The sequence below is a fragment of the Xenopus laevis genome, chromosome 5L, assembly GCF_017654675.1.
Source record: "Xenopus laevis strain J_2021 chromosome 5L, Xenopus_laevis_v10.1, whole genome shotgun sequence".
NCBI lineage: Eukaryota > Metazoa > Chordata > Amphibia > Anura > Pipidae > Xenopus > Xenopus laevis.
The window spans coordinates 130,872,182-130,891,697 of NC_054379.1; the positions used below are offsets into that span (position 1 = coordinate 130,872,182).

General features: G+C 38.1%; 1 protein-coding gene across 1 annotated transcript in view; it reads right to left on the reverse strand.

Annotated features, from left to right (window-relative positions):
- XB5764007.L (provisional ortholog of gamma-glutamyltransferase 1 L homeolog) overlaps positions 1–17,258 on the reverse strand; it is a 32,791-nt gene extending 15,533 nt beyond the window's left edge. The window contains 7 exon segments of the mRNA NM_001097089.1: positions 706–858; positions 5,937–6,143; positions 8,131–8,284; positions 11,525–11,678; positions 13,783–13,899; positions 15,948–16,140; positions 17,215–17,258. Of these exon segments, the coding sequence (NP_001090558.1) occupies positions 706–858; positions 5,937–6,143; positions 8,131–8,284; positions 11,525–11,678; positions 13,783–13,879 (765 nt within the window). The 5' untranslated portion in view covers positions 13,880–13,899; positions 15,948–16,140; positions 17,215–17,258.
- Between the last annotated feature and the right edge of the window lie 2,258 nt (positions 17,259–19,516).

The window sequence follows — 19,516 nt, forward strand, 5'->3', positions numbered from 1 at the left end:
GTAAGTTGCAGGTAAAACCTAGTCCCTTTGTAAAATGTATAATGAAGCAATAGAATTCTTAAATATATTGCAATATATGGACAAACAATCCCTGTTTTGTTTAAAGGGTAAGGCATTTTTTAGTAGCAGTATGCACAAAATGTCGCTGTCTTAAATATATTGATAATGGGTTGAGTGCAGAGGACTCTTGTATTTGTCTATATGTATTTTGTGGTCACAGCCTCATTGCACCCCCGCCTAATGGTTTTAAAAATTAGTGGTGACCACAACTTTCCCTTGTTTGTTATCGACTATCGAATGGTCGAACGATTTTTAGTTCGAATAGTTTGATTCGAAGTCGTAGTCGAAGTTCATAGAAGCCCATTCGATGGTCAAAGTAGCCCAAAAAACACTTCGAAATTCGAAGTTTTTTTACTTCGAATCCTTCACTCGAAGTTAGTGAATCGGCCCCTTGTTCTATGGATTTAAGTGACTCAGGGAGACAAGTTTGTGAGGTGCACCATGCAATGTCTCTGTAAATGAGCAGCAATTCATTCTAGATACTAATCAGTATTTCTTATGCCTTTACCTTTATATATATTATGCTGAGATGCTGTAAATTGGTATAGTGGTCCTATAATGCACAGGTAATTATAATAGAAAAGGCAAATCTGGAGGTCTTTGGTTATTGCATCAAAATAAAGTATTGATATGTAATGTTATTACCTTGTATGTGGTACATATGGGTTGCACTTTTTCTGTTGCATGGCTTGCCAAGTCATTCAGCTCCATAACACCTCCATTTTTCTTCACAACTTGCACGATGGCTTCTGCAATCCGACCTTCATAGAATTCCTTCTTCCCCGTTTCAGACAAAGCCTGTAATAACAACAATATTTCCTATACAATGCAGTCTTAATCTTAAAAAGCTAAACAGGAGTGAAATGTCTAACATATTTTATGGTAATGACGCACAGAAAATATGCTCGCAATAACAATATGTTAGCTTAGCTTGGTTATTGTTATTCTCTTGCTTTGTATAAAGCAAAATGACACAAGGGGTTACTTCCAGAACCTTCACTCGTTGTTTTTTTTGCAGCCAAACAGTAACATAAAATGTTTTTAAATAATGAATAAATTATGTAGCGTTGCCCTGCACTAGTAAAACTTGGATATTTGTTTCAGAAATGCTACTATAGTTTATATCAGGGCTGTCCAACTGTGTGCCATACTCTGCTCATCCTATTCTCCCTGGATGTGCCATACTATGTGTAGGGATGTGAAAATTTAGACACCCTTACACATTACAGACAGGCGTCCATTTTACTAGGGATGTGCCTAAGTGGGTTCGTATGGGGACCTTGTGCTTATGTAACCCCTGTAGTTCTCACAGTGTACACCAGATGGCACTGTGTCAGAGTATAAAGGTCTTGGGAACCATGAGGTCTGGGTCCATTGCTTCAGCCCAACCAAGCAGGCTGGAAGGGAATGGGTATACAGTATGTTGACCCTAGGCGCCTTGGCCCTAGTAATTAGACAGCTATACTCTTTTATAGATCACTCTAGGAGTGCTAGAGAGGTTATTTAGTTGAGCAGCTCAAGGCTCCGCCGAGGAGATTAGAAGGATTAAGATCCCAGGGTATTACTGACCCGGAGTAAGGACTAAAGTGCTGAGATTAGGGATGATAGGAGTTCCCCTAGTCTGCCACTGGAAGATATCCTGAAAACTGGGCAATACCCCTCACAAGCTGTCAACTTACTCTCTGCTGTATATTCCCTGGCCTGTAGGGATTCAGCCTATACTGGTTCTGTGAGTATATGCTACCTTTATGCTGTCTGATTGTTCTATACTCCATTGTGGATATCTGATATCTGAGATGTGCTATGTTAAATAAAGAGTTCGTTGTTTAAAGTTAAAGAACTACTGGCGCCCATCATTGTGCTATTGCACCTTGTTACAGTTGCACTAGACCCTACCTCCACCCCACTGCGAGGGCTTACCCCTGAGAGAGAGAGCCTTGTATGTGGTATAACCACACACGAATAGTAGCTTGAACTGACTAAAGTTAAGTCCGTTTATTATAGCGCTACATATGCATGCCCTATTCTCCTTGGCTGTGCCATACTCTGCCAGTGTTTGCCATACCCTGTCTACCCTGTATGTGCCCTCCTCTGCCTGTGGAACATAAGCCTGGAATTAGTTCTGGGGGTTTGTTAGCATTTGGAAATTATTGTTAGGGGCCCCTAAGGTGTTTAATCGTGTGCTGGGGGTGCTGTGTTATCCACAGGGGAGGAGGAGGTACAGTGGTGTGAAACTATTTGCCCCCTTCCTGATTTCTTATTCTTTTGCATGTTTGTCACACAAAATGTTTCTGATCATCAAACACATTTAACTATTAGTCAAAGATAACACAAGTAAACACAAAATGCAGTTTTTAAATGAGGGTTTTTATTATTTAGGGAGAAAAGAAATCCAAACCTGTGTGAAAAAGTAATTGCCCCTGAACCTAATAACTGGTTGGGCCACCCTTAGCAGCAATAACTGCAATCAAGCGTTTGCGATAACTTGCAACGAGTCTTTTACAGCGCTCTGGAGGAATTTTGGCCCACTCATCTTTGCAGAATTGTTGTAATTCAGCTTTGAGGGTTTTCTAGCATGAACCGCCTTTTTAAGGTCATGCCACAACATCTCAATAGGATTCAGGTCAGGACTTTGACTAGGCCACTCCAAAGTCTTCATTTTGTTTTTCTTCAGCCATTCAGAGGTGGATTTGCTGGTGTGTTTTGGGTCATTGTCCTGCTGCAGCACCCAAGATCGCTTCAGCTTGAGTTGACGAACAGATGGCCGGACATTCTCCTTCAGGATTTTCAGGTCCTGAAGCAGCAAAACAACCCCAGACCATCACACTACCACCACCATATTTTACTGTTGGTATGATGTTCTTTTTCTGAAATGCTGTGTTACTTTTACGCCAGATGTAACGGGACGCGCACCTTCCAAAAAGTTCAACTTTTGTCTCGTCGGTCCACAAGGTATTTTCCCAAAAGTCTTGGCAATCATTGAGATGTTTTTAAGCAAAATTGAGACAAGCCTTAATGTTCTTTTTGCTTAAAAGTGGTTTGCGCCTTGGAAATGTGCCATGCAGGCCGTTTTTGCCCAGTCTCTTTCTTATGGTGGAGTCGTGAACACTGACCTTAATTGAGGCAAGTGAGGCCTGCAGTTCTTTAGATGTTGTCCTGGGGTCTTTTGTGGCCTCTCGGATGAGTTGTCTCTGCGCTCTTGGGGTAATTTTGGTCGGCCGGCCACTCCTGGGAAGGTTCACCACTGTTCCATGTTTTTGCCATTTGTGGATAATGGCTCTCACTGTGGTTCGCTGGAGTCCCAAAGCTTTAGAAATGGCTTTATAACCTTTGAAATTGAACTCAGGTGTGATAAACCACAGTTAAATTATTTTTTAACAAGGGGGGCAATCACTTTTTCACACAGGCCCATGTAGATTTGGAGTTTTTTTTCTCCCTTAATAACGTAAACCTTCATTTAAAAACTGCATTTTGTGTTCAATTATGTTATCTTTGACTAATAGTTAACGGTTTTTGATGAGCAGAAATATTTAAGTGTGACAAACATGCAAAAGAATAAGAAATCAGGAAGGGGGCAAATAGTTTTTCACACCACTGTATATGGATTTAACTAAGGCTATGTCTTAATATGACTCAACTTTTTTCACATATGAGTGGCATCCCTGTAGTGAGCACCAACCATTTGGTTTTTTGGTGTGATATTAATGTGGACATGGTCTTGTGGTAATGTGGGTGTTTTAAAGTGGGTGTGGTCTAAATACAGGGAGTGGCTAACACTAGCTTTCATTATTGGCCCTCCACCATGTAGACTAGAAAAATTCCGCCCCTCAGTACCCCACATGTTGGACAGCATTGGTTTATATAAACAAGCTGATGTGTGGCCATGGGGGCAGTAATTCAAACACAGGACACATAGTAGTTAATAGATAAGCACTACAGAGCTTATCTGTTGGCTGCTGTGTATTCTGTGCCTTTTCTCCTTTTTTCAGTTTTGAATGTGCTGCCTCCACAGGTACCTAGCAGCTTGTTTATATAAACTAAAGTAGAGTTTCTGAAACAAACACAGACCTTTACCAGTGCAGAACAACAGCACATTATATTTTAAATACGATAAAACACTTTCATTGTTGGCAGTAGCACCTTCAGCCATTTTCTAATCCACTTGGTCAGGCTTTGAAGTGATCCTTAATTTCTTCCATACTGACAATTTGGGATTCGTTTACTATTCAGGAGGCTTCTTCAGTGAGAACTATCAGTATTATGAGGTCTTAGTTCCTCTTTGTGGTCACTGTGCTGGTCTATGAAGAAGTAAAGCAGCTTTATCTATCCCACCAATCTACTACAGGCATAACCACCAATAGCAACCAATCAGCAGTAGCATTTCTTGGTCACCTGTTAAAACTAAAACATCCAATTGTTGCTACGGTTTACTATACCTGGGCAAACTTTGTGCCTTTTATTATTATCAAATTTGGGCCCTTCGACCCCATGGAACCATTCATAAAGTGTAATGTATTTTATTTTTGTTAGTGATAAATATTTGGCTAAAAGCTAATTTTGACTTTTTAATTTAATTGCACTTCAGGCCGGGAATATAGGAATATTTAATGTATATATGCATTCCCCCCAAATTCACATAAAAGTAAACCTGATATTCTTTTAAATACTGGAATCCTAAAGCTATTAACCTGTGCTAATATTTAAAGGGGTGATTCCCCTTTAAGTTTACTTTTAGTAAGTTATAGAATGGCCAATTCCAAGTTAAAACTTGGAATAAACAGCTTTCAGGCAGTGATTTTTTTAAACTCAAGTCCATTTTTAATGTGTCCATGTGATCCATTGAATAAAACAGACTCCTGGAACTACTACAGCTGCACAAACTTTAATATTTGGAACGTTTGAGCTAGCAATTTCTTCTTTCTTCAATTCCAAGTTATTTTTTAGTTGGTCTTCATTATTTACTTTTTTTATAGTTTTATAATTATTTGCCTTTTTTCTTTGACTCCTTCCAGTTTTTAAACTGGGGGTCACTGACCCCATCTAAAAAAACTATTGTTCTGTAAGGCTACATATATATTGTTATTGCTTCTTTTTATTACTCATCTTTCTAGTCAGGCCCTCTCCTATCCAAATACTCCAGTCAACTTATCATGATGGGCAAAGTTAATAGATTCTCAGTACAATGGAAACAGTTTAACTAGCATGAAGTGACTCACCAAGATATAACTGCTAAATTAATAATTTTTTATCTATATTGCTCAACTTTAAATACATATTACAGCTCTGACGTGCCACATGCAAGCCACTGGTCAGATGACAGATACAACATAGCCCTGACACTAAAACAGATTCTCCATTATCTTTTCTAATTACTTTACCACTCCCTAAGTAAACCCCCGCATTTCCAGACTGCCGTTTATGAATACAAGAAATTTAAGTATTTCCTAATGAGCAGGTACTATCAAGATCAGTATATCCACAATCTGCCACAGATCAGATAGCAAAATAAAGAATAATTATACCAGTTGCTAAAGCACTTTCATCACAGTGAATGAGTAGTACAGATATAACCGGAGGTAAGAAAACCAGATCAAACTTATGTACTGTTTTTCAGAAAAATCTTCCTTATTTGACCAGTTAGAGACTCTAATTCAGAAATGCGCTTATTTGCTGTGAATGAAAAAATGGGTTTTATGGAGCTATGATGTAATAGAATTGAACTGGCTTCCAGCCCTCTTTTTATCTACCTCTGTATTTAAACAAAGACTAGACAAAAAGAAAATAAATTGTAAAAATTTAAGTGTTATACACATTGCTGCAAGTAGACAGCCAACCACTATGCAAAAAGATCTCCATCATTTTTAAAAGTAACGCACCTTAAATGTGTTTGCCAATGAAGGATTTCTGAAAAGTTGACCATGTTGTGGAGCTTGTCCACCAATGAGCAAGTCTTGTCCATACTGGTTATTTGGACTCTGAAGAAGATGGGCTCTTTTATCCCAAGCATAAGAACAAATCTCAGACACCGGGAAGCCATTTTCAGCCAATTCAATTGCGGGCTTCAAAATCTCACCCAAGGTCAGCTATAAAAAAAGGGAATAATGAGTTACAATCAGGGGAAACAAGTAAAATCTATTAAGTTTCAAAATATTGTTTTTCAATATACAGAATGTAATTAGTCTGTTTTTAAAACATAATACAGGTGTGGGACCTGTTATCCAGAAAGCTTGTTGAAAAGTTTGTTGTGCCTCCAATATGGATTAATGCAGCTTGGTTATCATATCAATGATACAAGGTATTATCACAGAGAAAAAGGAAATCATTTTTAAAAATGTGAATTATTTGATTAAAAGGGAGTCCATGGGAGATGGTTTACCTGTGATTTGGATGCTTTCTAGATACTGGATCCCATACCTGTATAGTATTGTTCATAATTTTACCTTATCCTCCCCTTAAAATCTTCTGTCTTCATTTTCCAGCACCCCCCACACTTGAGCTATTACACTGCTGAGGACATGAAATCAAATCCCGTAAGCAGATAACATGTATCTGACCAGAGCCACAACAATATGCAAAGTGTTTTTGTATTAGTAGCTATCATAAATGCCATTATGATTTACATTTTAAAAACAACAAAAAAGTATTTTTCAACAATGTTTCGTTAAATGTACTCTTAACTCCCCCAGATCTTGATTCTTTACTTATTGTGATTAAAAGGAACATTAAATTTCCAAAATTGTTATGCATGATTAAAACAGCACATCCATTATAGTCCTGATGCTTGCTGCATACTGCTATTTTTATTTAGAGCTATGTGAAAAGCACCCAAATTAATGTAAATTTATTGCTACATATGCAACACATTACATAACATGTAAGGGTGACATATCTATTGCTATATATGTAACATATTACATAACATGTAAGGGTGACATATCTATTGCTATATATGTAACATATTACATAACATGTAAGGGTGACATATCTATTGCTATATATGTAACATATTACATAACATGTAAGGATGACATAGCAGCCTTGTTTATTTTATATGAGAATGTTTATATATTAATTCTGATGCCCACTGACATACTAGATTTTTTTCCTTTGTAGGTGGACTGAAAATGAGTTTGACTATTTTGAATGTATTATAACCAGTTAATGTATGAAATAAAATAGCTGTGCACTGGTTTATATAGTCAGCTTCACTGTATAAAAGACACCTCTGGGTGTAGTTTTACCATATTGCACTGCTCAGGGTTCCCATAGAATTTAATGGTAGAGCAATTTTAGAATTTATGACATCTCTTGAAAGGGTCCATTAAATAACAATATGATCTACCCATTGGTTGGATGGATCTCAGCAGCTTTGTGCTCCCAACTTTTTTTTTATTAAAAAAGTGCTGGCCACCCCCTTATTTTATATTAACATTTTTTATACCTCCTGCTCCCTTCACTTTGTTTAGTTTAGCTGGTCTTGATACATACAGGTATGGGATCTGTTATCCGGAAACCTGTTATCCAGAAAGCTCTGAATTACGGAGACTCTATTTTATCCAAATAATCCAAATTTTCAAAAACAATTTCCCTTTTCTCTGTAATAATAAAACCAGTACCTTGTACTTGATCCAAACTAAGATATAAGTAATCTTTATTGGAAGCAAATCGGTCTATTGGGTTTATTTAATGTTGAAAGGATTTTCTAGTATACTTAAGGTATGAAGATCCAAAAAATGGAAAGATCCGTTTTCCGGGAAGACCCCAGCTCCCACCTGCACTGTATAAGAGGCAATAAACAATAAGATTGCCTTTCTAATAGTATACTTGTCTGGGCCAACAGTCTGAATAATCAGAACATCAGGAGGTCAAGAGGAGATGCAACTCAATTCACTGGCAGATATGGGGCATCGGCAGATTACATTTTCAAACATGCCCCATCAATAAACCAGCTGCTATTGTTGGGCCACCATGCCATACATTCCCTAAAAGAGTACATACTAATGTATCTTGAATCAGAGAGAAATCGTTTACAAATTCCATATCGGTTGTCTGCATGGTATCACAAATTACCTTTTTACTTCCAAATAAAGAAACAGTGTCAGCCCAAGCAGCTGCTGCCCCAGGGACAGTGATGTTGAGAGCATGGGTATCAGGGACAGGATTATTCTCATTAAACCCTTTTTCATTCAATAGATCAATGCTGAGCGCCATTGGAGATCTTCCACTGTGTGAAAATAAGAACATTATTGTAAAATACAAAGAGCAAATAATGTAGCTTTGATACCCATGACAGGAATATGCATTTGATAAATATGTTAATGTTGTTTCAATCATGCCCAACTCCCTTACTGTAGCTGTTACAATTCCCAACGTTATTTTGCAGCCAACACTTGCAGAGAGACAGGTTAAAAATTATTTAAAAAAAAAATTAAACTTTAATCTATATGAAAAATGCACAGTTTCACTTGAGAAAAGGAGTAAATGGTTTATATATATATATATATATATATATATATATATCTATAAATGTTATTTATTTGGGTATAGTTAGAGATATTATTATTATTTTTGCACAGATCACTTTGGATGTGTTGAGAAATTATGCTTCATTATTTGTAAATTCATGTCACTTGGGATATTTAGAGTATTAAAGATCATTGTTAGAAAATGATTATTTGTATAATATGCACAAATAACATCCATGCTAGAAACAGGTGGAAATCTCAGTGAATCAATGTATATAATTAGCCTGATTGGAGGTGTCCACAAAACAATTGCTATATACTAATAAACCAAGAAAGGGGACTTCTCCTCCAATATTAGGCTCCCATAACATGGGATAAGATATATAACCATATGAAAGAAGATATTTAAGATAAAAGACAATATTTATTAACCACCACGCCAAAAGCATTTAAAAACATTTAAAACATACTAAGATAGCAGCGCTGCATGGGGAGTAGGGATCCCTACCCTCTAATTGTCCAAATTTTGTGGGGCTCCGGGATATTGAATCATAACAAAATTGTTCGTGTGAATTGGCTCGTCAGCCTTTACACATACGATATGTAACTCTGTATGTCCTGGAGTCCGGTAATCAAGGGGACAAGTGTGCGCAAGTCTTCTTATGAATAGGTGAGTACTGTACTTGGATATGAACAGAAGCCGTGGGTCCTATGGGTATGGACCGAGAGCGGAACCCAGTGTGTAAAGGGTCGGGACTCTGATATGGACCCAATTAGCCGCAGTGAAGCGCCCAATTTTGAATGACAGAAACGGCTGATTTGCAGCCGCTTGGGCAGTAGCAAACTTGCGGTAGTCACCAATAAATGCCAGGCAGTGGTCTTAAAGTCCCGATTGTCATTCAAACCAAAATAAGTGTTTATACAGACCATAAGCAGTGTTCTGTTGTCCGTACACCGGGTATTGTCACACTCTCTACACGGATCATACTGTGTTTTCCAAACGGATTCCTTCTAGCGCACCACAGGTCCACACATAGCGGAATCCCACATCACTCCATGCAGACGCTGAGCCACGACAGCTGTTTCGCCACCGACCGTGGCTTTTGTCGCTGCTATCTTAGTATGTTTTAAATGTTTTTAAATGCTTTTGGCGTGGTGGTTAATAAATATTGCCTTTTATCTTAAATATCTTCTTTCATATGGTTATATATCTTATCCCATGTTATGGGAGCCTAATATTGGAGGAGAAGTCCCCTTTCTTGGTTTATTAGTATGTATAATATGCACGTCACTTAGGATGTATTGTAATATTTGAAAAAGATTATTGGTAAATGACTATTAGCACAAGTCACGTGCCAAATGGATATATTGAGTATAGATTACAGTTGAAGGAAAAAGGAGTGGTACTGAGAAATGCATTTGTAGTTCCCTGGAGGGAGACTTAAAGTGGTAAATAGAGGTTATATATTTTTTGGCAACATTTTACAATATATATAGAAATATGTATTTGAAATGTATTTTCTTTCTTACGCTTTAATATTACTGGTAAGTGCTCTGTTCAATAATCGAGTTGTCTTTTAACTTTACATTATTTTTATATTCTGCACCTTGGTTAGTTTAGGTGAAATGAAATTTCAATACATCGTAACAGGCATATTGACAATAAAGTTTCTTGAATCTGTGATCTCTTAACAGCAATATCTGCCTGTCATTCCATTGATTGAAACACAGATCCTATTGAGGATTCGTACGATTTTCGGATCGTGTGTGGCGTGTGCTGACATCTTTCGTCCGGCGGAGATCGGTCGTTTGGTCAGGTTTGATTTTGACCCGACCGATCCCGCCGGAACCCAGGGCACATCGTAATCGGATCGTTCGGCCATACTGCCGAACAATCAGATTACACCCGATATAGCCATGCTCGTTAATGGCATATCGGGGAAAGATCCGCTCATTTGGCGATGTTGCCAAACGGGCGGATCTTTGCATCTATGGCCACCTTTACACTAATTACCTCTTCAAATAAACTAAGAATCCTATTGGTTAACATACTTGTAGCACACACAAATATACAACTTTGGATTATTTTGTTCAGTAAATACATGAAAAAGTAATGAATAACAGAAATTCAAAAGGGTTTACAAACAGAACTACTTTCTTGTATAGATCACAAGAAACCCATTGTTGCAAACACAACTGTGCACCAGGCTTGCCCATTCCACCTTGTCAACCATTTGTCCCAAGCAGAACCAAACCAGTGATATCAGAGGTGACACTGTAGTACTTGTGTGCTGTTCATTTGCTATGTCATGCATTAAACTGTCTTATCTACATAATAGAAGTCACCGAATAGCTCAGCCAATCATATAAACCACAAAGAGAAGCAGCCTGATAAAATACAGAGGTCAGAGAAGTCTCAGGTGACTACTATTATGCTGTATAATTTTCAAAAGGGATGGATAATCAGGTGATAAATGAGGCCTATATGTTACAGGTATGGAATCTGTTATCTGGAAACTTTATCAAGAAAGATCTAAATTACGGGAAGGGCATCTCCCATAGACTCCATTTTAATCAAATAATTAAAATTTAAAAAATGATTTCCCTTTTCTCTTTAATAATAAAACAGTACCTTGTATGTGACACTAACTAAAATATAATGTATTCTTATTAGAGGCAAAACAATCCTATTGGGTTTATTTAATATTTAAAAATATTTTTAAGTAGACAAGGTATAGAGATATGCAAATTATGCAAAAACCCTTTATCCGGAAACCCCCACATCCCGAACATTCTGGATAAAAGGTCCTACACCTGGTACTAATAAAAGTCTTTGGTTCAGCTTCAGTCATTTCATAAATGATTAATTTTAGATGGGGCTATATACATTATAATTCATGAGTGATGCCCAAATTGTAAGATGACAATTCGATCTTAAAGGACAATATTTATAATGTATGTTACTCTTCAAACTAAAAATATGACTTTTTGAGACGTACCTTCCATTGAGTCCATGGAGCTGTTTCGTTTCTGCACTGTAAAAAAGACAAAAGCAGTCTCCACCAATTCCAGTGCTACAGGGTTCAGTAATATTGAGGGCAGCAGCAACAGCAACTGCGGCATCAGCTGCATTTCCACCATTTTTCAGAATATCTATATAAATTTAAAATATAATTATAATAATACATTTTATTACTATATATAAACTTTTTACAGAATCCTTGCGTCATAGAACATGATAATCTAATCGTATAGGTTTTTAGTCTTTGAGGTTTGCGGTGACCTTTGACAAGAAGAAAACAGTGATATCGATATGCTGATTGTACTTTTGTCCATACTGTGATGTCATTCTATGAATTACTTATGGATTACAGCAAACACTTTTCTGATGCACAGGTGTTGTCCATTTCATATAAACTTTATCTTAACTGTCATTGTGCAGGAGTGAATGGACAAGCTAGCTAACAAACTGCCATTCAAGAATTTATTTTAATGGGAAGCATGTTGGGAAAATAACTACTACATTGTACTGCATACTGGCTGCGTTATTACCTGTCTCAGACTATGTAGGCACAATAGTCAGATCAATATTCAATTTGCACAATTACCTGGAGGCACACTGCTGGTGTGGAGGGTGGGGAAAATCTTTGTTCTTTTTCTGAAATGTTATGCACTAGACTACATTAATGTATGTAGAATACTGCCACTTACATGGAGATTAAAAGAGATACTATCATTATTATTATTATTTTCTCATAAATATAAAGCACCAAAATATTTCATTTTTTTTTTACTTTGAATACCATGATTTAGGAAGACTAAGCTACCAGACCTCTTCCCATAACCCCCCTTAGCCCAATTACTCACATATCAACAACCCCGTTGTTTGAAAGGGCTGCAGCTTGTTAACAAAATACTTCAATAACATAACCTAAATGCTCAACCCAAAACAGTATGCATGAATAACAATTAACAGCTGAAGGCTGCACATACAGTAGTAATACAACATTATAGCCCCAGCCTCCTGATCTCCCCAGCCCACTTTGATATTGATACTTATTATACTAAAACCTTGCCCCAGGCCAACTCCTTACACACCCCATATACACATTTAACCTTGATATCCCCCGTTTCTGTCTACCCCTACTGGAGCCCCACCCTGCACTGCTGCAACTAAGGTCCTTCCTATCCTAAATCACATTCATAACTATCCTACAATCCTACAGGACGGGACGCTACTCACTGCCAGCTGTTACAGGTAAGACAACCACTGACCCCTTACCACCTCCCTTTAAAAGTTTGAATGGCCACCCATGCATTTCCTCATAAACTACAAATCCCACATTAATCCCATTAATGCACTGCTTAGGTCCTACTCATTCCCCAATGAGTAGCCCTGTCAATTTAACAGCTTCCCACAGACTCGCTGGGGTCTGTACTTCAAAGCTTAATTTTACCACATTAATCCTATAATGTCTAAATAAGACGTTCTCCGGGCTCCAGTTTTGACATTCTGTGGAATAACTAGGAGTGGAAAAGAAAGACTTGTGGTCTCAAATCACTTCTCTTTCTTAGAAATAATAGCTAAAGTTATTGCCCAAGAATCTAGCAAGGAATATAACCAACGAATGCAGCTTAATAGGTGATTTCAAGACTCACCCATATGTGTAATAACACATTTGCCCCAGGCACAGTAGCTTTTAGCAACCCTATAAAATGTCTTTTTTGAAACTAGTGATCAGATGCTTTATGATTATTGGTTACTATTTATTGCATAACTACCTTAGACTCAATATTTTGTACGAGGCACAGGGCCCTTTGGCTTTATTTCTAAAGCAGCCCAGGTTTAGTTAGCCACATTGACTGATCCAATTCATTTATCGATCACTCAAAAAAGATGCAGGGATTGCAGGTGTGTGTCCTTTTTGACTAACCAACTAGTGACGCTACACATGCATTACTGATTCATCGAATGGTTCATTTATTTGATCAGATTAAGAGAGCCTGCACAGATTGGATTACCCAACTGGCATTTAAAGTGTTGCTATATAAATCAATTTAAGCACTCACTGTCATGATTTCAAAACATGACCTGGCAGATTAGAGAGTTGTAATAGATGATTGTATCCCTACTCGGGGATCCTGCGGACTTTTACTTTTTGTAACAAGTAACATTTAAAATACAAATAAATAAAATATGCAAAAAAAAATTCATACAAAATATATTAGTAATTAGGCATAGCAATAGGAACATTACCTAAACCAATATCTGTTGCAAGTGGCTGACTTGATGCAACACAACCACCAGTACACACAATGGGGGATCGTCTTGAAATGAAATCCAGTTCAGTCATTATTTCACAGCTCGGATAATCTTTTAGCAGAGATAAATAAAGCTTGGTTAGCTAGCAGAGATAAATAAAGTAAAAATCATGAGGATTTCTATATATTCTAGTTACTAGCATGGTATATGTATTTAAAGGGATACTGTCATGGGAAAACATGTTTTGGAAAAAACATGTTTTTCCATGACAGTATCCCTTTAATTACGGGTACATTACTATGGATGTTTTACTGTGCAACAAGTTGTAAATGTTCCATCTAGGAATGCACCAGCATTTTTCAGCAGGATTTGGATTCAGCCGAATCCTTCTGCCCGGCCGAACTGAATCCAAATCCTAATTTGTATATGCAAATTACGGGCGGGGAGGGAAATTGCGTGACTTTTTGTCACAAACAAGGAAGTAAAAAATGTTTTCCCCTTTCCACCCCTAATTTGCATATGCAAATTAGGATTCGGATTCGGTTCGGTATTCGCCTGAATCTTTCACAAAGGATTCGGGGGTTCGGCCGAATCCAAAATAATGGATTCGGTGCATCCCTAGTTCCATCAAATGGCAACCCATTAGTGATGAAATTCTGCCCTTTGAATATGGTAGAGGTTAAAATAAGGCTTGTGTAATCATACCTTCCAACACTTAGGACAGTTGAGAAGTATGGTAATTTCTAGCTGGGGCATCATTCAAAAGTACAATGAGATAAAATGTTTAATGGTGGCACCTGTCTTGGTGGCCCTGGGCAAATTACGCTTTTGTTCATTATTAAAATGATCCCTTTACACATCTCAGTCTGGAAACGATCATATTTCATATTCTAGTCGGGACACAGAGCCTTTTGGGAGCCAATCCCTTCCTCAGACGAATGCTGTGGTACATAAAATGTACTGCGCAGGGAATTATCCCTGTGCAGGCATGGGCTGGTTGATGTCTGCGTCGCGGCTTTGATTGGTCAAGAGCGGTCAGGTGACCATTTGCGCTAGTATAAAATACCTGTGGTGACATCGGTGCAGGTTCTTCAGCGAAAGGCAGCAGAGGAGAAGGACTGCGCCCGCCCACCCACCCATTGTTTTATGAATGTTATAATAAAAAATAAAAAAATTTAAAATATAAAAATGTTGCAGCATTAGAATTGTCTTTTGGGTTTACACAACTGGTGGCCATGACAAATAAATATGGCATGGATATTATAATTTGATAAGTTTTGGATAATCTCATGGCTGGGCATGAGCAGAGGCTGGCCAGTTTTCTTCTGATATCAAAAAATGATAACTTTTGTTTTAAACTACACTGTAGTGTTAAAATGCTAATAAAAACAGTGCTGCGGCCTACCCTCCAACCAAAAAGATGTGTTCCTGGTTTTTGTGTGCAGTTATTTTCTATGTATTTTGGTATATTATGAGTACATCATACCTGGCCCATGTGGTTGGACTATGCTTACGTTTTGTGACCATGCATGATTCTCAAATCTTATTACTGCTTTTGTGGACAACCAATGTGCATGTCTAGGCTGCTCTGGTCAGTGTTCATGGAAGGTAGGGAACTACCAGCAGCCTGGGTGTGGCAGTTACTCCAAGGTTCATTAGCAGGTTGCATAACTAGCTACAACTGCTTTGCACCAATGCCATTATTAACACTGAGCTGGACGTGATGCCATTCTAACACAAAACAGAGAAAATAATGTGCATAGCTACTTTGGATCCATATTGATGAACTGTGTGCTAGTTGCATTGGACGCTACATATCATTTGTTGTTGCTTAGACATTAGCCAATTTGTGAAAGCCTCACATAATATACAGGAAGACAGTCAAACGTTCTTTTTAGGACATGACAAAAGCCTAATGAGTTTCATGGGGCACTTACTTATAAGTGCTGATTACTGGCCCTTAACATGATTCTTATCCAGGGGAAGGGAAAATGTGCAACTAAACATCAGAATTCACAATTAACTAGAACTGGCCTGACACAAGATCCCTAAAGTATGGAGATTTTTTCTCTAACATAAATAAATACATTTCTCCTCTTAGAACTATAACTAAGTACTTTATATTTAATGTTGCTATACATAAAGAAGCACAAACTTACCAGCACGAGTGATAGTGATCTGCCCAGACTTTGGACTTTTCTTGTTAAATAAAATGTGACAGCATATCATCCAGAGCTCAGAACAACAGCAGACAATGTCGGATCAGGTTAACATTTAACTCAGTTGGGAAGCTTCTTTCACTCTCCAATACATGAGAAGCGTCTTTGTCCAAGGGAGCTGGAAAAGCATTCACTATAAAATATAAAAAGGGAAACTGCTCTCAACAAAAACATAGCCTCTAACTCACATATTATATATGGAAGCTAGAGGTTCTGTTGCACCAGACCCCTGATAAAACTGACCATAGGGTTAATGTGATAGGGGTATAAAATGTAAGCTCAGCAGCATACTGGGCCCCTCTCCCCACAAAAAAATTCTCTTAGGGGCCTAGCCTGCCTCTGCAGCTATGACCTCACTGGCCCACCTTGAGACATCAAGGGCCCGCCACCACCTGCAGTATCATGGGAGCTCGGGCCTGTGTCAGTGGGGCCCACTAGGTTTTTTTGTGGTGTATCACCATCCCAGTGAATATCTACAAGCCCTCTACCCTCTTACCACCCACTGCAGACTCTGTGATTCAAGCCCCAATGTACCTCAGACTACCTGGGGCAGCAGGGCCTGCTGTATGGTGGTTATGCTACTGATTAGACCCACTGGGGTAGCAGCTAATGCTGAATGATGAATAATCTCTGTAAAGCACTACAGATCATGTCAGACCCATAAACAATAATCATGTATGATTTGGATGGCATGATATGTAATACAATACTCCAGGTTTTAATCACCTGTATTGATGGTACACTTTTGCTCTTAATATTTACACCTGTTACAGATTATTTAATGTCTATTCTATTGTGCAGTGCCCCATTATACACAGGCAATTTATAAATACTTTATTTCCCCTTTAATTTATTTACTATATATATATAAATATGAGGCTATTATCACCCTGCAAAGTGTAAAGACGAACTAGAGGTAATGGATTGTAGTAGTGGAGACGAATAAGTGAAAAATTCACATGTCAGTGGAAACAGGTAAAGACTAATTCTACATTTAAACCTAGTGTTCTCTAATGACCACAGGCAAGTTATATTTGACTTTCTCTTTCAGTCGTTTAGTTGAACTATTACTCTCAGTGCATTCCTAGAAGGCCAGTTGGTTAAACTTGATTTCCAGTAACACCAGAACGTTTTTAGTACATTTTCTAACTCAGAACTGTGGGAAATCCTACCCCCCTTATGCTTCTCCCACTACAATTACACTTACACACATGTTTCAGCAAATCAACTCTGGAGGGGTGGGATTTTGGCAATCGGGCATCTGCTGTGTATGTTTCTTTTCCTTCCTGCAGGCAGCTTTTGGTTTGCTTATAGGCATGGGATTGTGAAGATAAATGCACACTGCAGATGCTGATTCCCGAAGTGTCTCCACTACAAAGCTGTCAAAACACACTGACTTCTGGTTCAGGGAAGGAATGAGCTCACAAACGTATTCAGGCTGAATGGTGCTCGATTTAGAAACAACAACAGAGCTAACAAACTGGTTTTATAAGTGTAAGGCTACAGCTGAAAATGATTATAGCAGTTTAGAGGTGGATTGTGTACTATTTTGGTGTTATTGTGCTTTAAATGTAACAGGAAGACGTGTTTCTGCCCATTCATTGGCTGATGTGACCTAGCATGTATGTATGCCTTGGGTTTGTGTGAGAACACATTTGCTGTTTTAAGAGGGAGGGGTGGCAGCATATTAGTTTGGAATAATCCAATGGCACAGATAGGATTGCCACCTGTCCGGTTTTGACCTGAATAGTTCAGTTTTTTGTAAGGCCTGTTCGAAACCCGAACAATAATCTGGCCAATACTGTAAATGAAAAGCATTTAAATACTAAGATACTCACCTTTCTTATTATTACAGATACAAAAAAAAGCAAATCAATCATAAATAAGAATTTTTTTTTTCTAAATTAGCATTGCTGTATTTCAGAGCTTTCTGAAAACTGATTTCTGTATGATAGATCTCATACCTGAAATTAAAGGATTGAGCAGAATATAGATAGAGATAGGGTTGCCACTTGTGTGGTTCTGAACTGGGCATCAACACTTTAAAACATTGGATAGAAATCCAGCAAGTTGCATCTAAGTGATGCAATAACCTTGCCCTGGTGTTATAACTCCACCAACAGCATTGTGTCCATCTCTGATGTCATCATGCCTGTTCCTACATCACTGCCTCGCCCCCAATGTTATATGCCCCGCCCCCCGTGTTCGGGTTTAGCCATCAGCAAAGGTGGAAACCCTAGGCACAGATCAGAATTATATATTTTTCATCAAATGTATTCACGTTAAAAAAAAGTTTTTAATTCTTGGTTTTTAAATATTTTAGTGACTTGTAGGGGGGTTATTTACTAAGCTCCGAATACCCGAAATTCCCCGAAATCCGAAAAATTCATGATTTTTTTTTATAAAATTGGACTTTTAAAAAAATCACAAATTTTTCAGAATTTATTAAACCCCGAGGGCTAAAATGACTGAATATAAAACCAAGGCATCTTAAACCTGTCGAGTTTGCATAAAAGTCAATGGGAACAGTCCCATTGATTTTTGGTTGTGTCGGGGGTTTCGGGCAATTTCACAATGTTTTCAGAGCTTTCGGTGAAAAAAAATTCTGAGATTTCGGGGGAAATTCACGATACAATCATGAAAATCTGAACTTTTCCCACAAAGCAAATTTTCGGGAAAATGTAATAATAAATAAAAATACCCGAGTGGTTAGATGAGAGTTTGTAGCAGCCGACATTGAGATAGATTCGGACCTTGATAAATAACCCCCGTAGTGTTGAGGGTTAACAGTTTCTCTGGCTGGATATGATCACATCACCACCTAGAAATCAAGGGATGGAACTTCCTTAGCAAGATTTTAGTGAGAATATACATTTTTCATACAAAAGGAACACATACTACTATGTACAGCAGCCGATAGACAAAAAGTATGTACAATACAAGTCTTATTCATTGAACTCACTTTAAAAGATATCTAGAAAACGTTGGGGTCTCTGACCCTGGTAGCCTATAAAACTATTGCTCTGTGGTTACAATGTCATTGTTCTTGTTACTATTTATTACTTTTCTTTCTAGTCAGACCCTCTCCTCATATTTAAACCACCCCTTTAAACAAATGGTTCAGTTACTGATCCCATTGGCACATGTGCTGGAACCCATAATGGATGCAAAACACACTAAGCACTTGTTGCCAACATGGTGCTCGGCTCCTTGTGGGGAATCCAATGCAGTATGCAAAGAGAAGGGCTGTAGGCAGCTCTGGACTTAAAACTTACCATAGGGAAGTGGTAAGTACAGGGATCTCTAGTGTTCTGCACCCAATGACCATCTTAAACTAGCCTGGGTGTATAATGCACAAGATAGGGGGTGCCCACATGTTGCCCACCACTTATGAATACAAATGCAGACAGTGATGTGTTCATAGGAAGATGCAACCCCTTGCGATCCATTTTGGGAGTTCAAAGAGCTGTGCCTTGACGTTCAAACCATAGGAAAGGTTGTAAAGTGCA